This window comes from Leptosomus discolor, chromosome 26 (genome assembly GCF_034619465.1).
Source record: "Leptosomus discolor isolate bLepDis1 chromosome 26, bLepDis1.hap2, whole genome shotgun sequence".
Classification (NCBI taxonomy): domain Eukaryota; kingdom Metazoa; phylum Chordata; class Aves; order Leptosomiformes; family Leptosomidae; genus Leptosomus; species Leptosomus discolor.
The window spans coordinates 2974328-2999405 of NC_141416.1; the positions used below are offsets into that span (position 1 = coordinate 2974328).

Genomic DNA, 25078 nt, shown 5'->3' on the forward strand with positions numbered 1-25078 from the left:
GATAGATACACGACGCTATTCAGCAGGCCTGGTAAAACAGGAGGTGCCGTATATCGCAGCAATTAGACAGCAACCAAGGACAAGACCACAAAGCTCTGTTAGATAAGAAGATAAATCATTACAGATTTTTTTTTGCCTCAGAAGTTTCAAGGGAAGTTTGAACTTTTGAACTTTAGGAAACAGTGCGCAGGCTTAATAGACTTATTAACTTCTCTGCCCAGGAGATGCATAATGACATGATAATGATACGTACGATGCATGATGCAAAGGGGGGTACATATTAAGGGGTAAAAATGTAGTATCTGTAGTAGGCGGATCGGGAAACCTGTGCCTTCCTAGTACCCTAGCTAATGGGGAACAGGAGAGGGTCCTATGCGGCCGGGAAATTAGGATAAATAAGGGGCTGCGACCCCAGCAACTTGGAGAGACCCCACGGGATATGCCCAGTGGACTCTCCCTTTATTCGAATAAAGTTTATTTTACAGGACTCCTCTGTCTCCTTTGTGAACACTGACCACTGGGGCCAGGATTTTCTGCACAATGCTGACACCGAAATAGACGCTGTCGCTGGCATGTTCGGTGGCCATCGCACCCACACACCACTGCCCGGGATCAAGCACAGAGCTTGATCACACGAAGATAAATCCAATGCTGGAGGAAAAAGATCTTCATGTGCAAACTGTCGAGCCTGCAATCTCCCGAAACCCTCTTCTTTACACTGAAGCATAAATGACATGAAGCCTACACACTGCCTTGAAATGCCTTAGTGAACAGCAGCTGCTGTGGGTGGGCTCAAGAGCGAACAGCCCGGCACCCTCCGCCCTCACCTGCCGCTGAGCCCGACCCGCGGGCCCCGCCGCCATCTCGCTGAGGGAGCCGGGCCCTGGCGCGGCGCCGCTGCGCCCGGCCCGCAGCGCGCTGTGGCGGGAAGGCGAGCGCTGCCCCCTCCGTTTGCACACGGCCCCCTGCTGTAGGCGAGCGGCCGGGGCGGGCGGCCTCTGGGGGGCAGGGGCGGCTCTGGCCTCCCCGGGCCTGAGGGCTGTGCCCGGGTCCTCCGTCCCGCGGGGCTTTGCAGTCCCCCCCCGCCCGTGCTGTTCTGGCCTTTACCTCTGTTTGGGGGGGGGGGGCATTTACACCGTGAGGAGGCAGGTTGTCGTTTCTGGGGCGGTAGTGCTGGGAAGGGGCGATTCTTTTCTGCCGTTCACAGAGGGGCTGAGCTCGGCCGCGTAGCGGGGCCAGGTGGGGGTGTGGAGGCTCGGCTGAGGGGGAGCTCAGTTCCCTGCATGGCCCAGGACCGACCTTCTCCGTTGGAAAGTCGTTTTCCATGTCCACAAGCATGGATGTGTTTCATTTTTACAGGTGGTGAGAAGGGCTTGTGGTGTGGGGTCCGGCTCACGGTGCTGAGGGTTAAAGGCTTAATGAAAACATGGCTCAACAAAAACAATAGCGGGGGTGGGGGGTGGGGGGGTGTGTGTGTATGCGTGTGTGTGTTGTGTTGCTTTCTGCCGGATTCATTTAGAAACAACCCGAGCCTGGAGGTGTGTTCCAAAGGCGATGGCTCAACTTTGGCTGGAGGTGACTTAAAGAGCATCTTCTGTGGGGCCTGCGGAAATCTGCTGGGCTGGGTGCCGGGTAGCGCTTCAGAGCCAGGTTTTCAAAGGTTCGTGTTTCATATAAATAGGTACACAGCTTTCTGATGACCGCCTACTGCGACCTCCGGGGCCGTCTGTGCTGGTGGGAAAACCAGGACTCTAATACTGGTGATTGTTAGGTGAAGTGTCCTGCTCTGTTTCTGTAAAATTACAGAGTTTGAACTGGTACAGGTTAGTTGTTCAGGAAGTGTTTGTAGGTTGAGGTACTGGCTTGTTAAAGCTGAGTAGCTGCAGTTGCATGCACCTCTGAATGGTGGTCATACGTGTGTTAATGCAGATGTTTTATTGACAGACGAAAGAGTATCTGCAGGATGGCAACTGCTCAGAAGGAAAGGAACTGTGTGGTATGATTTTCTAGTGTGTTTCAGCAGAATCTATTATCTGAATTGGTAAAACCATTTTAGCTGAAATAGTGCACCCGGGTGCTTTGTAGTATTTCTTCACTTGAAAATCACATAGTTAAATCTCTTAACTATGAATAAAGATGCTTAATAGAGAAATAGTTGAGGCTGAACTTTGTGGTCATGCACTTGGTAGAAATCAGCTATGTCCTAAAAACATAGTAACACTGGATGTTAGGAACATGCTTAACTTTATAAATAATGAAAATCATACTTTTCCATTAAATTGAAACATTAAGCAGGCATTGGACCAGATTGTAGGCTGTACAGATTTGTTGTGGACAGAGATTAATTCTCTTCTTTCTCAACTTTCAGAGTGCAGTTGTATTTCCTAATAAAATATCTACTGAACAGCAATCCCTGATGCTAGTGAAGAGGCTCCTGGCAGTAGCAGTATCCTGCATCACGTATCTGAGAGGAATCTTTCCTGAAAGTGCCTATGGAACAAGATACATGGATGGTAACAGGCTGTTTTCATCATTCTTTGCAAAATCCATTGTCACAGGGTTGTTAAGAAGTTACTGAGTGTTTTTAAAACAACTTGGTCATCTTAATTAAAGGTAATAGCCATTTTCAGTGGCTGTTATGGAAACTTCACTAATACATTCATCATTTAATTTCATTAGATACTGGCGACGCTAACTCAGTGATCAAAAATATCCCTACACCTGTCAGTAATGTTAATTTTAGTCTGCTTTCGATAGATATTTTTAGGGAATAAACTTTACTTTTTTAGCAATGTAGTTGCGTTTTGTCCTAAGTAAATATGCAGGTTTTGGTTTTTGTTTTTTTTTTTTTTTGAGATGTCTGTGTCAAAATTCTGAGGGAAGACAAGAACTGTCCTGGCGCTACTCAGCTAGTGAAATGGTATGTTAATTACAGTGCGTATATAACACTTGCACAGCGTGTAAATTCTGAAAGATACCTTTCTGGTTGCAAATACAAAGAAAAAATTCACTTGCTGTGAGTGAACGACTGCCCAGGCAGTGCTTTTAGTGCATGTATTTACTACTTTGGCAATTTTTTTTTAAATGGAAAGTTAAAATGTGTGTGTTCTGGAAGAGAAGTAATTGAAAGTAATTGACTTACGGTTGTGTTTCTAGAAAGGCTCGCAGCTCTGCTTGGTAGAGCTTTGTTTACAGAGTGATTACACTTTACATTTAGTTTCTGTGGGTGTATGTGGGTGCTCAAGAGTGCACATAAATGCAAAAATCCAACCAGTAGCTCCTCTCTAGTGGAACAGGAGGCACAGTGTTACCGTTTTGCATCTGGAATTTAAAGATCTTGCTCTCAGTCTGGTATAAGAAAGTGGTGCTGTTGGCCTTTATATTCAAAGGCAGAATTGTGTCTGCAAACACAGCCTGCCGCTTCTACGTTCACCCAGTTGACTGTAAGATGTCACTTGGGACTAGAGGTATTTATTTTGATTTCCTTTCTGTTCGCAATAACTGTGAGGTTTGTTCATGGCTGCTCGCCTTGCTGTTCAGAAAAGAGTCTATAAGGCCTTTGCCTCACACGCATTCCTGGGTTTTGTTACCTCTGCAAAGGCCGTTTTTGTTCTTTTCCAGCTGTAGTGCGAGGTCAGGCATCGGGAAGGGGTGTGCAGCCGCTGGCGGTGTGGGGTGTGCAGAGATGCAGGTCTGAGTTCTGATGTTAAAGGTGACTTTAGGCACCCGCTCTTTGGCTGTGTGCCGTCACCAAGGCGGGGGGGGGGGGGGGCGGGGAAGGCTTCCTTCGCTGTAACCTGGAATTTCTTAATTGATCTTCTGTGGTCGAGGAAACCGCAGTGGCCGCAGCGCGTTTCACCTTACCCTCACGCATCAGGAATTTTGAGGGCAGTGGCGTGGCAGCCTGGGGATGCTGACAAGGAAAGCTCCCTGGTTTTTGTGTGCTGCCTGCTCGGAGTTGACAGGTGAGTGGCCTTTTCTTAACCCGGCATCATGTACACGCCCAAACCAATTTCTGCTTGTTGACTATATTCAAAAGAAACGTTAGAAAGAAATTACGGTAAGTTTTCGTTCGCTATTTGGCTGTCGTTTGCATGTTACATAAAAAGCAATTTGCAACATCTAAATAAAGGCAGTCACATAACTCCTTTGTGCTTCAGAGGTGTTGGTGTCCAGCTGAAGTGCTGACAGACTGATTAATTTATTGCTCTAATATGATATTAAGAGGGCTAAACACAAGAATTTCATTTTTGGGGACTATTTAGTCAGAAGCAAATCAAATGGAAATTAGTAGTAGATGGACAATGTTGTTTGATTTTTGCAGGATGTTAGGATGCTATGATGCCTTGCAGAAGAAATACGTAAGTCTTCCAATATCATTTAGCTACTTTAAATGTATTGAAACATTCATGTAAGACCGTTAGCCGCCCATGTAGTTGCAGGACTTTCTGGTTAGGGAATAGCTGAGCTTTAATAGGTTAGAATTGCTACGACGAGGGATGCAGAGACGTTTCGGGATAATATTCTTTGTAAACAGAAACACTTAAAATCAGGGATACACAGGAATTTTCTTGTGGAGTAAGTTGTTCTTCAGCAGATGAGGAGTGAAGGGTAGAGGTTCCTCTTCAAACAGGCCTTAGTTGTCTATATTGCTTTCCAGAACTAGAGAAACTAAACAGCTCGGTAAGTGGACATCGGCTACGGGATACATTTAATGATCTTTTTCTTTCTCTAATTATGTTTCCGACAGCTAAGAATGATTGTCCTAGCAGTAAGTATCTTTGAAAAGTAACGTACATTTTTTTTAAGGTAGATCCTCAGAGATATGTACAGTTCTTACTCTCTTCCTCTCTTTACTTTAAAAATACAGGTCTATACCCATCCAGAGGATCCTCAGGTAAATACGCCAGGATATTTTACCAGATGACTAATGGTAGTATGGGCAGAGCGAAATGTGTACACAAGCAGTAGTCCTTAATGTTCACAGTAATGCGCGTTAAAAAAGGGATTTCTAACATGAGAATCGCTAGAGCTGATCAGAATTGCCACGTAGTGAATATCTAGTGTCAGGCTGTGCTCAGGCCAGCGCAGGAAACCCAGAGGCCAAAGTCTTGCAGAGTTGAGTGCCTGTGGAGATGCATCATCCCAACTCTGCATAGCAAATTTATGGAACTTCCTTCTGAAAAACCCAGTAGGTTGTAACTAACCACTGGGTGTCACCATGTCTCTGTCATGTGTGTGAAACATTTTCATAGTGATTAAAATTTGAATTAATATTTCACTCTGAAAACTTGAGCTGATGTTTCAAAATATTTTATTATGGTGATTCCTGGAAATTAATGTAGATTGTCATTTTTATTTGATGACAACTATAGAAGATAACACTGTTAATTGTTACAGCATTAGAAAGCTGTATTCAGTGCATGTAAGTGGATCAGACAGGAGTTGGGCTATCATTTTCTTTAAATACAAGGTTAATAGATTACTAGATGGCAGCAGCAGCAGTAGGAGTTTGCTTGACCACTGATAATTTAAGAATTACTGGATTTGTTTGCAGACAATTACAGAATGTTACCACTTCAAATTCAAGTACACCCACAATGGGCCACTCCTGGATTTCAGCAGGTACTGTCACTGTGACTTTGTTCTGCTCTGTGGTTTTACAGTCCGTTCGCATACACCTGAGTGCAAAAACTTGAGATTTTACCTGTTTGGTGTTTTCTTTTCTAATTCTGGATCTTAAGACTAATTTTATCAACATACCCTATTAGCTTAGACTTTCTCTAAAAATACAATGAATCATTTTGTCAGATTTTGCTCATATTTTTAAATGGCCAGTCAAAAGATGATTCTTCGTGTCAGAGTCCAGCACTTTCTGACCAGGTTCTTTAAGATACTCCACGCGTGGAGGGTGAAATGTTTAATACCACGTCACTTACCTGAGGATACTTGATGTTACATTGGGGTTTCTCACTTAGCAGAGATCATACGAAATGCACTGAACATGCAATACAAATGCAAGCCGGGCTTAGTAAAGCACGGCTATTGCAATACACAGCTCAGTCGCAATACCAGTGTGATCCCTGTTACTGGTCTCTGTGATATGCTTACTGTCATGACGCTGGGATCCGCAGTCACAGGGAGGGAACAGGTGGGTTGAAGCCGGCTCCAGACCGTTGCTCTCTTCAGAACTTTTTGTTGTTTAGTTTTATACCCTTTGAGGCTGAGCCATGTATTCTCTCCCCCCATACTGGTCTGGCGAACTCGAGGAGACATTCATACGCTTTTGGTGAACTTCTGGTGAATGGGGAGAAACATTTACACCGCCAGTTGATCCACTCAGCTGGGATAGTTGAGCCGCTCAACTGACGCAGCTGTTTATCTAAAAGGAAGGCCATGCTCAGGTCCCCTGTGTGTTGACAGTCAGCTTTCTTTGCAGCAGCTCTGTCAGGGATGCCCTGCGTGACTCCCTGAGCTTCATGGGCGCGTCACCCTTGTCCACCTCCACTGAGCCCTCTTCCATTGTAGAGGTTTTTTGGTCAGTCACAGCTGCAAGGAAATGGCTTATTTTAAGACAAGTAATTGAAATGTAGCAAGTTTGTACCTAACAGACTTCTCCCAGTTTTCCTCCTGCATAAAATGCTGCTTAAATTTAAAAAAAAAAAAAAAGGCTGCAGTGCTGCAGACCTGCATCCCTCAGGGTGAGTTTAGTTACCTCTGAAAGAGGCTGTAAGTCACGTAAACACTGGTGGACAGGGATGTGGCTCTCGGCCACGGCAGGTTGCCTTGGTGTATTAGCATAAATTGTGGCAGACTAATTTGAAAATACAAGGCGTGACCCTGCTTCTCTTTGACACGCTGCAAGGAAGGAGATAATGGCTGCAGAGGGGCGAGACGTTGGAAACGATCCCAGTTCGGGGCGCGCTTCCGAACGACGCGGCTGCCCAAGGAAATATCTCAGTTACTGCGCTGGCTGCTCGGGGCCTCGGGTGCCTCTGAGCTGTGAGGCTGTGAGGAGCTGGGGGGTAGAGGGAGCACATTTTTATTGGCAGTAAGGTAGGATTCGGGTCAGCTGCTGGTAGAACAGGAGCATGGAAATGTTGGAGCTGGATGCCAAGAGTCACGTAGGCGTGCATCTTATCATCAGCAACCATTCCTGTCAAAGTCAGTTACTTGGTTTATTTTCAGGGAAAGCAAATATGTAAGACTTTGCAGAATTGGGCCTTTCAGAAGTACCTATTTCTTTCTTTCTTTTAGATTGGGTGTTTTTTTAAGCATTGTGTAATGTAAAATACAGTAGTTGGTCACAGCTGCTGAACCATAACGCTTTTGTGATGTCCCTGGTTCAGGATTTGATTTTCAGAGGGGCAAAGAACAAGCAGGTCCCTCAGCGTTAGGAGTTGTGGTGCGTGTAATCTCAGACTTTAAGCAATACATGTGATGTTTGCACCTGGCATTCAGTCTTTTAGGGGCGTGTATCTTAATACTGGAAACAGCTTACTGTAGTAAAATCAAAACAAAAACCGAACTGAATACTTTGTCCCGTTTCAGTAAGAATAAAAGGAACGATTCCACCATCACCTGTGCAGACACCAAGAAAGCCAGTATCCTCCTCATTCGCAAGATTTATGTTCTGATGCAAAACCTGAGTCCGCTCCCAAATGACGTTTGCCTGACTATGAAGCTCTTTTATTATGATGAAGGTAGTATTGCCCTGTTACCTTGATTTATCATCTGTGTTCAACATTGGAAAACAATTCAAAGCAGTATTTTAACGTGTAACCTTTATGGTTGCTGGGACTTGCTAAATGGTGTTATTTTGCATGTGTCTGTGTCATGACGATTTCTGATATCCAAAGGGAACGGATTCGATCGGACTGTGGGAACACAACCTTGTCACTGACTGGAGCAAGGATTTCAGTGTGGTTTAAAAACAGATTGAGTTTTCCTGAGTATGTTAAGGTGCAACATGTTTGCCAGACTAGTTCTAGTTTGGGTGACTATTTAAATGTCTAGCTCTGCTTTCAGAATGTATTACTGCTTTGTAACAAAAATCAGAACTTCCAGCTCGTATCTTCACACGTATAAACTGTTTCAAATAGCTTTAATTGGGTTTTGCCTGTTGTGCAGGGGGCAAAAGAACTGCATTTAATACAAATTGAATATTATTCTCCATTTCCCCACAAAATTATTTTTGGAGTAGCTCTTTGTGTTTAAAGGGGAAAAAGAGTCTTTTCACCGTACAAATTGAAATTAATTTTACAAGAACATGTTTCATTCTAACACATTTAATGCATTCTTTCCTGCAGTTACGCCACCCAATTACCAACCTCCTGGTTTCAAGGACGGTGAATGCGAGGGGATGATATTTGAGGGGGAGCCTCTGTATCTGAATGTGGGTGAAGTGCCGACACCTTTCCATATGCTGAAAGTTAAAGTTACAACTGAAAAACAACGAATGGAAAATGTTGATAAAAGCATCATAAAGCATGGAGAGACTAATGTGCCTCTCCAGGTGCTCAGAGTGGACAGAGATGATCCCGAGGAAGAGAGCCAGGACGTGAATGTAAGAGTGCAAATGTTTGTGTAGCTTGTTGAAAATTTTTGAGATTTATGGTCTAGAAAAGGGCTATGAATTGTTTTCCTGCATGTCTTACTAAAACATTAACAAACACCTCTGTTTTCCAGGTGTGTTTAAGCGAGACAATAGGTCTCTGATACATTTTTGCTTTAATTGTACCGCTCCAGGTAGCGGTCTGTCACTGAGGCAGTGCGGAACGAGGGCATCCGCATCACGCCTTTCCGCAGGTCTGTGTGAGCCTCGAGGGGAGCAGCGGGGTGAGAAGCAGAGGGGCAGCTTCGTGCCGCGGGCACAGGTGCCACTGTTCAGCGCCACGTACAGGACAGGGGTGAAACCTCCCTGGAGCTGTCCCGTCCCGATCCCAAGCGAGCTGCTGCAGCCGGGCAGTGTTGCCCAGCAGTAAATTCCCTTGGGGATGCCCTTGTGCAGCAGCGGACGCACAGCCAGTGGTGCCACAGCTACAGTTAGAACAAACGCGACCCTGTACTGGGCATTTTCCCTGGGGAAGCCTGCCTAGGAAAAGCACAGAGCAAAGCCTGCCGAAGGCACAAGTGTGCGACACGCCCGTGTGTCCTGCTGCTGGCACCGGGGCGCCCGAGGGGGCTCTTGGGGTTGTGCTTGTGCAGGCTTCAGCAGCTCCAGAGGAGTACTTGTGGGGTCAGTGGAGGCAGGCAGCAAATACCCACAGCCAGGTTAGAATGTGCAAGTGGGGGCGCTGATCTGTGTGTGTCCACAGGCGAGAAGGAGGCGGAGTTTCAGGGCTTTGGGCCCCTCCCCCTCGGCATTGCTGGGGAGGCCTGTAGGTGATGATGGGGTGGAGATGAACTGCTGAGCCCTCTGAATCTGCCTGTGCCCCTGAATGGCTGTTTCCCAGGCGCTGGGAAGGTGGTAACTGGTGCCCTGATCGTATTCTTCAAATGCAGTTTTAGTATTTACAGATGTTTTCCTGGGTAGTTGACTTAAAGGTGTTGCTTGCGTTGGTGATGGAGTAACGTGGAGCCAGTCTGCGCACCCCATGTCAGATTCCGTTCTTTCGGTACAGTTTGTTCCATGAGGATCCATCTAATAAGCTCTGGCCCGAAGCATCCAAGTGCAAACCTCTTCCTTATTTGTCTGCACTAAGTGACAGACCTTTTTCTTCATCTAGGAAAGGCCTGTCTTGGATAATAAAGTAGAAGATAGGAATAATATTTCAGAAGCTCAAGGTAACATTTATGTGTATTTTTCAAGTCTCTTCAGTTTGTGCTGTTTTTTCCCAATGTTACCAAAATGAAAACTGAATTTTCTGATGTAGACCACTATATTCAAATTTACGTTCTATTTTCTTCACATACGTTGCTATGCCTTTATTTTCTATCATGGCTTTGTTCCGTGAAGCGCTTGGTTAGCAAATGCACATTTTCATGTTTCTGTTCTAAAATTCTGATCTTCCCGTTCCGTTTTATCAGATAAGCTAAATTTAATGGCTTATAAATTTAGAAGTTAATTTTGTTGTTTGATTTTTCCATTGTCTTTTTTTTTTTTACTAAGTCCTTAATTTCCACATAAATCCTGCAGAAGTGTTCTGCTCATGAGTTCATTATTGCAGACTAGGGAAGCAGAATTCTCTGTGCAAAAAAAATGGTCCAGGTCTGTTTCTGTTTAAATTGCAGCTGTTTGGACTGTATCCTCCCAGCTTCAGCCACTAAAGTTTAGCAGAAATACCACTCTTGGCCCCCTTTCTTCCTTAAGCTCTGACTACAGTAGGACATGGTCTGATTCTGCAATCCGTACGTGCTTCAGGCTGGAGGAATCGAGACCATCGGGGCTTGTGTCACCCAGTTTTTACGCTGTGGGAGGCTGAGCGGTCCCCATGCTGGAATGCCGTATGATGCGCGTTCTGCTGTGCGGAGGAAGCCGCTCGTTACTGTGGTTTGCTATTCCTGACACCATCAGTAACTTCATCTCAAAATATGTTTTGTTTTATGAATGATTGTATGGTTGTCGGTGCTCCTGGCTATTTTAGTGCCGTTTCTGGCTGCTTGCTTTCGCAGCCTACTCTGGACCTGCATCCCCTTTTCTTTTACTGTGTACGTGGAGCAGTTTGATAACCGCCAGTGAGCTTTTCCAACTTCTGGTTTAATAGGTACAAGTTCTAGCAAAGCATTTCTGTTAGTATGAATCTCAGCAAACTGAGTTTCCTCAAGTAAAATCTGTCAGTGTAACGCTATGCAAACAGCGTGAGTAGCAGCAAAAAGCAAATTCCAGGTGGAAGCCTGTGAGGCAGCACTCTCGAGAAGGTACCAAAACCTTTTACTTCTGTGGGGATTTTTTGTTGGTGGTGGTTTTTTTTTTTTTTAAAAAAAGAAGTTTCATATAACAACTTCAGTAAGCAATTGAATGGAGTTCTGCAGAGAGTATAAAAGAAATGGTATGTTTTGGAAGCACTCTGAGGACTCTCAACACTGCAAGGCAAAGCTGCCTTCTCCCTTGTTACAAATAAACAATTATGCCCCTCCTGCTCTGCAGGCCCCGAGGCAGTACCTGCTCATCCTTTCCGATGAAAAACAGCAGCACCGGTCTTGTGGGGTTTTTCTTAGCCTTTATGAATAGATGATTTTTGTGCTGTTTGCTTACAATCATATAAATGTCCTCCCTTGTAAGGTCTGAATGCTGAAGTGCCAATAAAACAACCGTCCTGGCTACACCAGCCTGGCCGCAGCTGCTACCAGAAACACCCCCTGGAAGCACTCCCCTGGTTTTTGGTCAGTGCTCCAAGATGTGGACCCAGACTGTCTCCAAGTCAGAATAGGAGACAGCAAACTCTGTCCTCGGGGATCTCTGTGAGCAGAAGCTTCCCTTTAAGATTTTAGAGAAACTGGGAGGAAAAGTAGAAGATGGTTTATCTTCAGATTCCCCAAGAGAGCCCAGGGGCTCAAAGATTGCACTTTGCTGACTGAACAAGCTGAGGAATGAATTGCTGCTTGTTGATCTGCTCGTCTTGGAGAGGCCATATAGGAAGCATCCAGACAATACTGGTACCATTTGCTGCACATAAAGCATTTCAAACTTGGCAAAGAAAGATCAAAAGAGAAAATAAGTGCCCTTTTTGGAAGAAGATTAAGTAGAGGTGATGTGGTCAAGTATGCTAAGAAATGCTCTGATGTGTTGATATAAAACACAGTTCTCAAGACTGAAGTAAAAAATAAAAACACAAAAACAAGCTTTATGATCAAAAGGGGGGGGGGGTGGTGATGGATGCCCCTTATTTGGGTGAGAAGTCTATGCAAGATGGTTTTTTTTCCTGTAGCTGAGATAGAGGCTTCTGCGGAGACAGTGCATCTCTGGCACTGCTAGAAGAAATGCCCATCAGTGCTGCTGCTTGCTCTGTTCGCTCTTCTTAGTGCATTTCCCTAAAGGTGTATGTGCTTTGAGCTGTAACTGCAGTTCTGCGGACTTCAGAAACACCCCTTTTCCATAAAAACACCCAGACACGTTGCTTTCCGCGTAACTATAAAAGCAGCAGCGGTGTCAGTGCTGAGGCTTTTGGTCCTGCCAGCCCGAACAAGACAAGCAGCTCCCGCGGTGTCCGAGTGCTGCGGAGGCAGTTGGACAAAGAAGTTGAGCCAGGATTTTATTTTTTTTAAAATGGGTTGGAGTGCCCTGTCCTTCAGGCCCAGCACTGAACAGGCTGTGCTGTGTATTTAAGCAGTGGCTTTAACATTGTTGTTTTCAGAAATAAAATGTGCAGCTTTGTGGAAACAGCTAACGTTTCCCTGCTGATGAAAAATAATCATGGAAATGTGTAGGAAACAGCACGTGTGTCATTAAGATAAAAACACTGGTCTGCTCGTAGGTTGCAGAACTGGAATAACCACAGAGAGCTGTACCTGGTGCTTGTAGAAATTCATAGAAGTTCCAAACCCACGCAAAAATGCAGCGCGTTGCTTGCCTTACAGAGTTGGTATAATGTTTTATTTACACAGTAAAATGCATTTGTCGCCCTGGAATGCTTCCGTCACTTCCCCAGCTGAAGCACAGTCATCTTTAACCAGTTCATATCTGTATGCTAGGAAAAAACCAGCACGGATTAGAAGCGGTGACAAAAACTAAATCTCCAGAGCTGGCTGCTCGTTCTTTGTGGCCTGTCTGTGCAGCTGCAGGCAGCGACAAGCAGGGCTGGAGCTCCGGGAGCTGCCTGTGGCTGGGTCACCAAATGGCAGCCGTCTGCTGCCGGGGGGCAGAATGTGCAGCGCAGGACGGGCCCGTGAGGCTTTTTCCCGAGTGGAAATAGCCAAATGGGAAGCAAATCCCAGCGTCGGTGAGCCTTGAGCAGTGCCGTGTATATAAACGCGGCTGGGGATCGCGCCCGCTCTTCCCCAGGCCCTGCGTGTCGAGCTGTGCTGCTCAGCGGGAGCGTCTCTCGCCTGCCCGTGGTAGGACGTTGTGGCTGGAAATCGCTGAATTAAAGATGTCAGGAGCTGGGAGGCTCGGGGGAAGGGGAATTAGAGCCCTTTGGAAGTATCTGTTCCCTGCGCTTGTAAAGCCCACACATGGCAGAACGTCAGTGTTGGGAGGCTGCTAGTGTGTTGTCAACAGCGCGCTGTGTTGTTTAACTCTTTTGTAGAACCAAATCTAACTTGCAGAGACGGTGAAGTTACGAAGGCTGGAGGGAACCAGAATCTGTATGTTTCTAATCCTCAGGTATGAAATCTGCACTCTGACATCTTGGACTTTTACTAGAGCTTTTGTGAAGCTTCTTTCCTACTTTGGGTGAGGTTACCTGCTAAAGGTTTATTTGCCACAGTCTATTTGCAGCAATAAAATGCCTTTACATTTTACTTTCTGGTGTTTTACAAAACCGATTAACATTATAAGAAATCAAAAGCAGTAACAAAAGGCTGTTCCTCTGTGATACAGTTCCCAAAGCAAACAGATGGTTCGACTGTTAAGAGAAATGGGAGTGTAATTTCCATGTTTGTAAACTGCCGTAACTAAACACTGCCTCATAGAGTTTTCTCCTGTAATTCTGACAGACCAATACTTGTTTAAAGGTTGATTGAAACTTAAAATGCAGATTTATTCCTCAGACTTAAAACTCAGGCTGTATTCCCTGCTGTAGCAAACCGGTGTAATTTAAAAGTGGAGAACTACTGCAGACCCAGGTGCTGGTGATTTCTTAAAGCAGAGTAGCCCTGGGTAACTGGGAGCGACTTACTGGGTAAAACGAACTGATGGTTTGCTCTGTCAGGGCTCCGGGATGCATTCAGCTGTAAATAGTGCTGTTGGCTTCCATGGATGTTCTCCCGTATTCAAATTTCAGCTCAAGCCCGGGGGCGGGCGGAGAGGGGGAACGCAGAGCCAGAGCTCTCTGCGTGCTGCAGCACTGAGCCCTGCTGCAGCCTCTAACACGGATTTTTGACTGCTGTCACAAGGCAACATCTATTTTCTGATCTTAGGTGGATCATTTGGCCAGTAAGACGTCTGAACTTAATGTGTCAGAGAGCAGGACGAGGAGTGGCAAGATATTTCAAGCCAGCACTGTTAGTACTGTTTTTTCTCTAGTTCTCTTTCTGCTCTTCTTTAAGCCTTTTTCTGTGAATAAAACTCTTTAATACATTTCATGTCAACAGAATGAAACGCTCACCACTTCTAAAATTCCCATTAAATTCAACACATTTGGGTTCTTAGTGTCAAACCCAAATCTGTTCCAAAGAGTTCAAAGCTGACCGTGGCTGTACTTAACACAGGTTGAGAAAGACTCATCAGGATTGATTTGTATGTTCTTGAGAAGGCACTGAGCCCAATTCCCCGGTGGTTGATAGGAGCGTGTGCCAGCAGAGGTCCCCAGCCCAGGGTACCATATGCTTGCTCGGGGTTTTACTGGGAGAACACGAGGCCAAAATTCTAACCTCAGCTCTATGACTCATTCACACCAAGAAAAATCTGTTATTTCTTTGCTTAATCACTCTGCAGCAGATAAGCCCTGGAGTGGGTGCTGCTTGTGGTGAGCCAAATTCCTCCAGCCTTGCACAGGTGGAGCAGAATTTGTCTTCAGGGTGGAATTTGGCCTTTGGGGGTGGCACTGGGGGCCCCCCTCAGCCTGTGCTGCTGCCTTTACCAGCTAGGCTGGGGAGCTTGAGCTTCGTGAGGCTCTGGGGGGCCTTCACAAGACCTCAGCGTCTCTCTTACTGGTTACTGTTCAGGGTTACTGATAGGTTCTCAGAAGAAGCTGTGGGGTGAATACTACTGCCGTTCGATAGGGGAGCGAGTGCTCTTCATCTACAGGCAGGGGGGGAAATTGCACATTAGGGCCAAGGAAAATCGTACCCGTCCTGTCCCCACGCGGAAAAGCTCTTCATTAGCTTTTAGTGCAGCAGGATTTAGTGTAAGGATTCAGTCGTTGCCAGTAGTTTTCTCCTAAACTAATAGTTGCCTTATTTCTGTAAAGGCTGATGGAAATAAGCTTGGGAACGGGCAAAATTGATTCCTCGGAGAATGTTCTAAAGAAATCCCAAAGAGAAATTGGTCTGTGTCTTAAAAATACCCGGTATGAAAGCTGCACGCAGAAAGGGCTATCAGAGCTCGCAACAGCTTCGTGAAGCAGAGGTGTTAAATTCAGGGTACAGAACTAGCAGGTTCAGTCTTTTTGTGAAGTACTGCTTGCTGCGGAATAGACATTTTTTCTTCCAACCCCGGCTCATAGGCAGTAGTTTTTGTTATTCACTGATGGGAAGAAAAAAACCCCAACGTGGTACGGTGCTCACTGCCGCTGTGCCTTTCCTTTAAAAAAAGGTTTTGTTAATGAACTTAATCCTAGAATTCAAACAAAGCGCAGTCGCTTCAAGTAATCAGAAGCACGGCCCAGCTAAAGGCTAAATTGTCATTTTTCCCACGTGTGCAAGTCAGAAATAATTGGCTGAAGCTCAGTAAGGGGAGCCTGTGTGGTGCTGAGCCCCCGCTCCCCCGGCGCGCTCTGCCTCGTGCGGAGCCCTCCCGGTGCCGCTGGGCTCGGCGCTGGCTCCCGGCTGCCCCTGGCATTGGGCTCCAGGTGGGCGCCTCGGCGCGGGGGAGCAGCCTCCTCGCCTGCTCCTGAAGCTGTGGCACACGGGTGGTCCTACAGCTGCAGCCTAAACACGTCCCGGCCCCCCTCGGTAATCTGTCGGGAGGGTCAGTTCCGGCAGAACCGGTGTGCAGGTGTTGGGGCAGCACCTCTGGGCAGGGAGCAGGCGATGGCGAGGTGGGGCCGGGGGCTCGGCGGGCAGCTGCCTTGGGCAGGGTGGGCTCTTCCCACGTCGACGCCGCGGAGGGAGCGGGCCCCGGGCTGCGCCACGCGGCACCACGTCACACCATGTTTGTTTGCCCTTGGCAGGTTCATCCCTTTGAGCTCTCGTCTAGCCAAGATGTGCTGCCCAAGAGGAGGAAGATCAGCGAACCGAAGGAGCAGCTCTAGATCTCGCCTCCCTGCCGTTGGCTCCCCACTTCCCTTGTGTTGTTTCATGTTCACGTTCATATTTCAGTGTCTGTTAGGGATCTGTTCTGTTCGTAGTCCCGAGGGAGAGGGCTTTAAGGAAAGACAGTCTGTCAAGAAGTCCAGCTGAAGAAATCTGAACTTGTTTTTTACAGGAAAAGACCAATGTGACAGAAAAAGTTTGTAACTGAGGTGCTTTGGGGGGCTCCACGCCCTGCTCGTAACGCGATGAATCCCGCTGGTGACTGTAACGGTCTCGCCCGCAGCAGAGGGTTTCACCGGTCACTTGGGGCCGTCCCTCAAAGCTGAGGAACTCCCTGTCCAGAACCTGCCTTAGGGGGCACAAACCCCCCAAGTCCCAGGTTAACTTCCAGAGTTTCCCGCAGCAGGGGCGGGCTGGCTGTGCGCTCACACAGAGCAGTGTCACGGGGTTTGCTTTTACTACCGGGACAGTTGACGGACCAGGCCGTTCCGTTTCTTCCAGACCGAAGGCACCAGCCTCAAGTGAAAAACAAGCAATGACACGTTTCGTGCCGAAACGAGGAGATTTCTGTACCGCTGTGATGAGGCACGTACGTAACTACAGGTGCAGCGTTGGTCTGTGGCAGGTGTCTGCTGTAACGGTGTGAGAGTCCTTGAAGGGACCCGTTGGTACCGGAACCGGTGAATGGCAGCAGATGCGCGCGGTGCCATCGTGTTTTCTGCCACTAAAGTGTTTTGCCCGTGAACTGGGTGAACTGGGGCGAAGCCCTTTCTGGGTGCGAGTTGCTGCCGCCGTTGGTTGCGGGCGCAGCCGGACCCTTGATGCATTCGACTTTTGCCTTTTTACCGTTCCTCCATTAAAACGCTGTTGACGTTCAGTGCCGGTGTGTTCTTTCCCCGCGGGGACCGGCATCTGCTGGAGAGCCGGTAACACCGGGGGCTCTGCCGGGCGGGCCGCGGCTGCCTGCGTCGGTGCCCGGGGCTGCCCCTGGCCGTGGCGGGGGACGGGCAGCAGCTCCGGGGGCGGCGACCCCACGTTTGGCCAAAAACCCCCAACGCAGCTGCGGGGGGGGCGGTGCTGGAGGAACCCGCCGCGCGGGGCCGGCGCTCGCCGAGGACGCGCGTTTCCCCCCGGTCGTCGCACCGGTCCCGGGATCTCGGCAGCGAGCGCCGCCCTTGCCCGGAGCGGCTGCCCCGGAGCGCCCCGGTTCGCTTCCCCGGCCCGGCCCGGCCCGGCGGCGGCTCCGCGCGGGCCGGGGGCAGGACCAGCCCCGCGGCCGCTCCCGCCCCCCTCCGCTGCAGGAGGAGGGGAAATCCCGCCCCCGCCGGTCCGGCAGCCGCCCGCGCTCATTGGCAGCTCCCGGCCGCGCGGGCTCCCATTGGCCGACGCCGCGCACGGGGCGGGGTTAGCGGAGCCCAGGAAGCGCCGGGCCGCTCCCGCCCCCCGCCCCGCCAGGCCGCCTTTCCTGCCGCGGGGCCCGGGCCGCATCGGGGGCAGCGGGAAGGCGGGTTTTGTTCCGCAGCCCTGGAGCTGCGTGCGGCGAGGGGGAGAGGCGCGGCCTGGCTCCCTCCGGTTGCCGGTTTTGCACGTCTCGCAGGGGAGAGGCTGCGGATCCCCGCGGCTGCAGCTGCGCGGGGCCCTGGGGAACGGCTGGGGTCGGCAGCCCGGGAGCGGGACCTGAACGCGCAGCTCGCCCGCCGCCCTGGGAAGGTGAGTACCGGCGGGCGGAGGGGCCGTGCCGAGGCCGGTGCCGGGCGCCCCGCGTCCTGGCCGGCTGCGGGACCTCGTCCCTGCGGCGAGCGCAGGGGCGGGCGGGCCCCGGGGTGAAGGGCCCGGGCTTGGCTCGGATCTCCCCTCAACAGGCGGCCGCCCCAGGGAGCAGCCGCCCCAGGAAGGGTGAGCCGAAAACTCCCGGGTAGACGGGGTGAGCGTCCGCCGGCCCTGCAGGTGCCTCCCGGGGCCGGGGGTTCGGGTCGTGGGGCCCAGCACTGCCGTAGTCCGTCGTGTTTAGGCACGGGGCAGACCTCGGCTCTCGGTGTGCCCAGCCGGACGGGGAGATGACGACGCTGACGCACCGAGGACGGCGTGCTGAGGCGGGAAGGAACTCGGACAAGAAGCCCGACAGCGAGGAAGATGCGGCTGCAGACAGAGACCTGAATGACGGCGATCCCGACGACTCCAAAGATATCCGCCTCACGCTCATGGAGGAGGTGCTGCTCCTGGGGCTGAAGGACAAGGAGGTAAGGCAGGCGCCTCCGGCGGTGCCAGCACCGCCTTGGTGTCCCTGGAGGTGAGGCTCTCGGTGAGCGGCAGAAAGGATCGTACAAGTTCCTCCGAGCCCTCTTCGACAAAGCCAGCCTGCTTCGCGCAAACCACCTTCGGCTGTGGCTCAGGCTGAGCGGTGGAGGCTGCCTGCGAGTGCTGTCCCACCAGCTCTGCCCCGGGACTGCGAACAGTGGCGGGAGGCGAGGGGTGCCTTATGGTAGTGTGCGGCTGCCGTTTGCAGAGCAGAGGGGGGGGTTGTTCTTGGCCGGGGTCAAAGACGTGGGGTAAAAGAAGCCTCACCCTGTGCATCAGATGGTGAGTGTCCTGTCCCTAGCCCAAGTGCACTTTCCTATCTGAAACCATCAGCTGGAGCACAGGGACACTCCGAGTGCTGTTTCTGCTTTGTTAAAAATTGATGTGAAAAAGAGCAGGGGCAGGTTTTGAGAGCAGAGGGCAGGGCAAGAGACGGCAGCTGGACTGGGAATGGAAAGCAGGTGCAGAATGGGTCTGAAGACAGCAGTGAAAACGTCTCTGTTTTCAGGCTGGTAATTTCCTTAGCCAGGCAGGAATGGCGTCGTGCAGCTCCGGGCTTGAGGGGAGTGGGGCTGGATGGGGCTGGGTGTCTCACCTCCATGGGCTGGTTTAACGGCTTTCCTTGGCAGCAGTGGACAAACTTCACAGCTGGTTATTTTCAGGGGATTGTTCTCGGCTGGTCAGACTGAATTGGTCTGTGCTTATCAGCCAGTAGGAACTTGTTTCTCAACTCTGCCTAGAATGAGATGTGGGAAAGGGAAAATTGTTCTTGCATTGCGTTTTCGGAGCTGCTTGGCTCTTATCTGCCGTGGTGGTGTGCCTTGTGGTCTTTACTGCATGCATCACCTTAATCTCTTTGGGGGAATCTGATGCTGCTATTCCTGTCAAGCAGATGGGGAAATCGAGGCCAGGGGAAGGTAACCAGTTGCTCAAGGTGCTTCTTGGGATGATAATGTCAGAGGAGAGCCTTAAACACAGGTTTTTCAGCTCCAGGAGCACTCTTCCTGTGAGCCTGGCTCCCACCCTGAGCCAAGGACACACTGTGGTTCTCAGAGCTGTGGTAGATGGGCCACCTTCTCTTCAGCTGTTTCTCTGGGTTCAAATTAAGCCCTTGCGAGGTGCCTGATTATTTCTTTTTTTCCATAGGGCTCAGCTACTGCTGAATTAGCCTGAGCTGGTGCCTTGCTCTCACGTAGACCTGCTCAGGCCATGGCTTCTGACGTGGACCACACTCGCAGATCCAGCAGGGGAGAGCTGCGGGTTGTGGGTGACAGAGACTTATAGCTGTCCTGTTTAACGAGCCCAGATGAGATCTAGGACTTGCTGAACCGAATAGGAACTAACAGGAGAGCAGGGCCATAAAGAGAACATCATACAAATAATTTTGGAGCAAATATTTGAGAGCAGCTTAGGAGCACAGCATGGTCTGCTTTCTTCCTGGGCTGTGGTTGGCGTGCTCGGCTTGGTTAATGCATTCCTGGGAATGGTCCTTCAGCCACCAGGAAGCTAGGAGAGCACAAGAGATACAAAAACAACCTTGTCACACTTCCCTCCTGTGCCCCCCCCCATCCTGTCCTTCCGTGTTCCTCCATCTCAAAAGCCAGACCAGAGGCAGCAGTAGCCTGGCGGTGAGCTGGGCTCCCAGGCATTGGGTTTTCCCAGCGCTGTTTTTTTGCTCATAGTTTGATTATTGGGAAAAAAAAAAAAAAGAAGAATTTTAGCCAAATTCAATGAGCTCACAGTGCAATTTCATTATTTTAAGTACCGGTCTGTCCATCCCGGAGAAACTGGCTGCACACCAGCCTGGCGCTTGTAACCAGTCTGATTCCGGAAGCTAAAAGTAACCCAGGAGCTTTCAATTTGTTTGATTTCAGACGCCTTAAGATTTGCTAAGGGTTACTGCCTTGCAGCCCAGTGAACTGAAACTTTCAGTCACCTCCACACCCTTTTGTGGAGAACTCGTTCCTAAAGGGTGCGTGCAAAAACCAGTGCGTCTCCCAGGGACGCAGATCGGCAGCGCGGGGATGAAAGGTTGCTTTGTCTTTCCTCACAAGGAAGTGGAGAAAGCAAATACAGATTTTCATTTCTTTTATGATGCTCTGTGCTACGCAAGCTGGGCGACCCGGTGTCCAGATGTACTTTATAAACAGACGTGCTGGGGACAAGAGTTTCCCCGTAGGGACTGTAAAAACTTCCACCCAGGAGGGCTGCACGTTCTCAGCCTTTTTTTCTTTAGGAAAGGGCTCATTAGGTGGTTTTGTCCGCAGTCTCCTGGTAGCTTTTGGACCTGCCCTTTCTCTCCCCCTCCCCGCCCCCCCCCCCCCCCCCCCCCCCTCCCTCCAGAGGAAAAAAGACGCAATGAAAAGGGAATTACGAAGGGGCCGTGGTGTTTCTGGTGTCTTGGTGTCCTCCTGCAAATAAGCAGGGGGTGACTGAGCATCCTGCTTGGCTCCCCCTTCCCTTGGGCCCGCCTCAACCCCCGGCACCTGCCTCGCTGCCTGCCGGGACGAGCCTCTCCCCACAGCCCTGCCTGCGGTCCCCTTGCCCTGAGATCCAGGGACTGCCACGACGCAGCAGTCACCGGGTCGGAACAACCGGGCTTTGTTCTAACCGGGGGATAAAAGACAAGTGGAAGAAGAGAACAGAGAGGTCTCCTAGGCCGTCCTCTTGCTTGAGACCGGGTCAGCTCTCTCTTGAGAAGCATCGGTTGAATGTTCTTAAACCTCAAGGGACAGAGACTTCCCTTCCCTGCCCTCTCCATCCAGGGGCAAACCGTTCCTGGGCTTTCCTGTCTGGGTGGTTATTTCTTCCTGGTGCCAGCTCTGGCTCTCTAGCCGTCTCTCTGGCTACAATTTTATCCCAGGACTCTGTCCCATGCACAGTGGAAGTGGGAACTGACCATTCCCTTCCTTTTTGCTGCTCTCTTTGATGTGTCTAGCCCCTCCTTAGCCTACTCTTCCTCTGTCTTCTCTTCCCCGGACTGGAAACCCCAGTTCAGTTGCTGGTTCCTTGTGGGTCATATTTTCCAGACTTCCGCACCCTTTTGTTGCTTTGCCAAATGCCTTAATGATTTTGGAGTTTGTGCTTCTCGGGATGAGGACCCTTGTCCCGTGGCTTGGGGAACCGGGCTTGGGGCCAGGTGCGGAACATGCTGAGTCCGAGCAGCCCCAGTCAGCAGCAGCCCCAGCACTGCCTCACAGGTGGGACCCAAACTGCTGCACCCCAGTCCCAAGGTGCCCACTTTGGGGGAGAGGTGGGATGTATTTTCCCATCCTTCATCCCTGACTGGAAAACTCTTCCCTTCCAGGCAGATTTGAGCGAGGGAGGTGTGATGAGGGTGGGCTGAGTGAGGGGCTGGGGAAGCCTGTGGTGGGAACTGGGGCTTGCTGCAGCCTGTGCCCTGTGGGACGGCGCTGTGGGTAGTGGGGAAACTTCTTCATGGGCCTGATGAGTGATTACTTTGTACAGCTAATTACTGTCCGGCCTGGAGCTGGTAGGGACTTTCTTCAAGGCAAAGAGCAGATTCTGCCTCCTATTTCCCCCGGCCATGTCTACTGCAGGGGCGGAGGCCGGGCAGAGCAGAGCTCCCGTCGCTGGTGGCAGCTCCGCAGCAGCAGTGCCCTTCTGTGGCCGGGCTTACCAGGGGAAAGGGCCCCGCTTTTCTCATTATTGCTCGGATTTTTTACAATCCGGGGTTGGGCGCAGCTGCCCGGCCAGCGCTGGGGTGTGCCGGGTGGTTGTGGGTGCAGCGGGAAGGGCACAGCCTGAATTGCTCAATGTTTACAGGGAGGCTTTGGGCAGGGAGGGGGATAGTTGGGGCTGCCGGCTGCTTTTCACCTGGTGGGGTGAAAAGCACCTTTTCTCCCTTTGGTCTGGGAGGCAGAGCCGTTAGTGGGAGCTGGGAGAGTCGCCTGAGCAGGCCGGGAGGCGTGGGGGCTCGGCAGAGCTCCCCTTCCCATCTCTCCTCTCCTCTTTCTGTCCATGCCCTCTCTCCCAGGGCTACACCTCCTTCTGGAATGACTGCATCTCTTCAGGCCTGCGGGGCGGCATCCTCATCGAGCTGGCTCTGCGCGGCCGGATCCGTCTGGAGCCGCTCTCCATCAGGAAGAAGAGGCTGCTGGAGAGGAAGGTGAAGGTGCCACAGGAGCTGGGCTGGGGGCCCGACAGGCTTCGGGGCTCCATCGGCCCCAGCCGGGCCTGCTGGCAGCGAGCTTTGCCGAAGCATTGCCGCCTGCCGGGGCCGGCTCCGGTCTTGGGGGAAGGGAGCAGCGGATCTGCGTCCAGCCTTACGCCGGGTTCCCACTTTGTCTTTCCAGGTGCTCTTGAAGTCGGATGCGCCAACTGGTGACGTCTTGCTGGATGAGACCCTTCGACACATCAAGGCCACGGAGCCTGCAGAAACGGTGCAGACCTGGATAGAGCTGCTCACTGGTAGGGCCGGTTAAAGACCTCGTCTCCCCAGCTCCCTTGGGGCTTGACCTTGCTGCCTGTCCCCTTCCCGGTTTGGCCATCCCCTTGCTTCACTGGAGATGGGCAGAATGGACTGACAGCAGAACAGGGGAAGGCCGAATGTGGGGGCAGAGCTTTTGTTGGGTATTCTGTGGAGGACTTGGACCTTGCTCCCCATTGCTTCTTTTTTTTTCATGCTGAGTCTTCACCAAGTCTGAGGTCCAAGGTCCTGCGTAGAAGGGGCTTTCTAAAGGGATCTGCCTCAGGCTGCTGCGCCCTGTGGCTACTGGGAGCTTTGCCAGCTTGGACTGATGGGACAAGTGGGTCAGAGTCAGGCCAAGGGGAGGAAGAGGGTTCCTGCAGCCGGGACTGGTGTCTGTGCAAGCACAGATGGTCCTGGGCTGGAGGCAGCCTGGGTGCTGGGGTTGGGTGGCAAAGCCGTCGCTGCCCCAGCATTGAACGGGGTCTCTTCTCCTGCAGGGGAGACCTGGAACCCCTTCAAGCTGCAGTACCAGCTGAGGAACGTGCGGGAGCGCATCGCCAAGGCGCTGGTGGAGAAGGGCATCCTCACCACAGAGAAGCAAAACTTCCTGCTCTTCGACATGACCACCCACCCCGTCAGCAACGCCACCGAGAAGCAGCGCTTGGTGAAGAAGCTCCAGGAGAGCATGCTGGAGCGGTGGGTGAATGACCCCCACCGCATGGACCGCAGGACTCTGGCTCTCCTGGTGCTGGCCCACTCCTCAGACGTGCTGGAGAACGTTTTCACCAGCCTGACAGATGACAAGTACGATATGGCAATGAACAGGACCAAGGACCTCCTCGATATGGACCCTGAGGTGGAAGCTGCCAAAGCCAAGGGTGCAGAGATGATCTGGGCTGTCCTGGCAGCCTTCAATAAGTCCTAAAAAGCCCCTGAAACCCCCCCCCCCCCCAAATCAGGTGGGGGAGCCTCACCCCCTCAATGCGAGGCCAGGGGTATTTGGGCACAGTGTTCCTGCAGCAGTGGGTGGGACCAGGGGATTTGCTCTGCCCATGGGCGGGGGTGGCAGGATGAGCCCCCCTGCGCAGGCAGGTCGCACGCTCCTCCAAAGGCCAGTGCCTTCGGGGAGAGGTGGTGGTGGCTCCTTTGCTCCCTTTCCCGTGCTCCTTGCCTGTGGACTTCCTTCCCAGGCCCGTGCAGAGCTGGGAGGTGGCAGAGCCCAGCACCGCCCCTGTGTGCAGGAACCGAGCTGCTCCGGTGGGCCAAGCCCTGGCAGAAACGGGGCTGTGGAGCTGGCGTGCCGGCTTGTCCAGCTGCCTCCACGGCTCCCTCTTCCACACCCAGGTCTTGCCTTTGAGCTGCCCGGGCAGCACGGATTCCCTTACGGAGCAGGCTGACGCCCTCCCAGGGTGGGGTATGGGCAGGGAGAGGCCGTTTCAGGGGTGTCCGGCAGCTGGGCCCACCCTGTGCCCTGGCTGGTGGGCGGCAGCCCCAAGCCCTTGCCACGTCTCGCTGTGAGGAGCAGCTCAGCAGAGCGCGGGGGCCTGTCCCGGCTGTGCCCCCATTGTGCACCTGCTCACTCTTGGAAGAGGGAAAGTTAAACGGGGATTTATTTTTCTTGTTCTTACCCCCCTGCCCTTCCTCCACCCCTTCACCCTCCTGTCGTTCATTTAAACGTTTCTCTGTAGCTCGAGGGGTTCCGGAGTGTCTCAGTCTCTCGGCGGTACCTGCGGTGGCTCCGGCCGCCCGTGCTGGCTGGCGCTGGAGGGGGCGGGGGCGAGCGGGGGTGTGTGTGTGGGGAGGGGGTCTCTGGGTCCCCCGAGGTGCCGGTGGCACTCGTGTCGTGGACTTGCGGGCGGTCCCGGCTGCAGCCCCCTGCCCGCCCGCGGCCGTGTGCCTGCGGGGCGGGGGGGCGAGTCCTGTCCCCGCCCTGCGCGGCCCAGCCCCGGGGGCACCTCGGGCTGCGGGTGGCAGCACCCCGGGGGCCGTTTGCCTCCCCGCGGGGTTGTCCCCGCCCGGCACCCGTCCGCACCGTGGGGTGTCCCATCCCCGGTGCATGGGGGTGCTGCCCGGGGGTCCCCAAAACCTTCGCGCAGCGGTGCCTCGTCTCGTGTCCCGTCCCCCCCGCCCCCCCCCCCCCGTGCCTCGGTCGGGGCCGGCGCTGCGGCGCGGTCGCTCCCGGCAGCGGCAGGCGCACACGGACCGGGCCGGGGCAGCAGCCGGTGCCTTGGGGACCCCCGGCAGCGCAACGGGGGCTTCCGCTGCCAGGACCCGCCCCCTCTTTCCGGGGGGCGGGGCCACGCCCCTCAGCTCCTACCGGGGGAAAGCGCCGCG

General features: G+C 51.9%; 2 protein-coding genes across 2 annotated transcripts; both read left to right on the plus strand.

Annotated features, from left to right (window-relative positions):
• Positions 1–1963: 1963 nt before the first annotated feature.
• Positions 1964–16014, plus strand: HORMAD1 (HORMA domain containing 1). Its single transcript, XM_086478423.1, has 13 exons — positions 1964–1996; positions 2369–2513; positions 2857–2920; positions 4325–4361; positions 4751–4771; positions 4871–4897; positions 5558–5625; positions 7552–7703; positions 8310–8566; positions 9729–9786; positions 13188–13264; positions 14020–14103; positions 15933–16014. Exons 1-13 carry the CDS (start codon positions 1964–1966, stop codon positions 16011–16013), a joined length of 1104 nt encoding a protein of 367 aa, XP_086334549.1. The 3' UTR covers position 16014.
• Positions 16015–17950: 1936 nt separating this feature from the next.
• GOLPH3L (golgi phosphoprotein 3 like) lies at positions 17951–24431 on the plus strand. Its single transcript, XM_086478258.1, has 4 exons — positions 17951–18254; positions 22310–22441; positions 22629–22743; positions 23242–24431. The coding sequence occupies exons 1-4, from the start codon at positions 18072–18074 to the stop codon at positions 23667–23669; spliced, it is 858 nt and encodes a 285-aa protein (XP_086334384.1). The 5' UTR covers positions 17951–18071; the 3' UTR covers positions 23670–24431.
• The last annotated feature ends 647 nt before the right edge of the window (positions 24432–25078 follow it).

Bases quoted from the DNA above. Each gene is read 5' to 3' on its own strand.
- GOLPH3L (XM_086478258.1), top strand. From the start codon at position 18,072: ATGACGACGCTGACGCACCGAGGACGGCGTGCTGAGGCGGGAAGGAAC. The intron at 18,255-22,309 runs GTAAGGCAGGCG...CCTCTCTCCCAG, and splicing joins TGGGGCTGAAGGACAAGGAG to GGCTACACCTCCTTCTGGAA. The intron at 22,442-22,628 runs GTGAAGGTGCCA...TTGTCTTTCCAG, and splicing joins AGAGGCTGCTGGAGAGGAAG to GTGCTCTTGAAGTCGGATGC.
- HORMAD1 (XM_086478423.1), top strand. From the start codon at position 1,964: ATGGCAACTGCTCAGAAGGAAAGGAACTGTGTG. The intron at 1,997-2,368 runs GTATGATTTTCT...CTCAACTTTCAG, and splicing joins AGAAGGAAAGGAACTGTGTG to AGTGCAGTTGTATTTCCTAA. The intron at 4,898-5,557 runs GTAAATACGCCA...ATTTGTTTGCAG, and splicing joins CCCATCCAGAGGATCCTCAG to ACAATTACAGAATGTTACCA.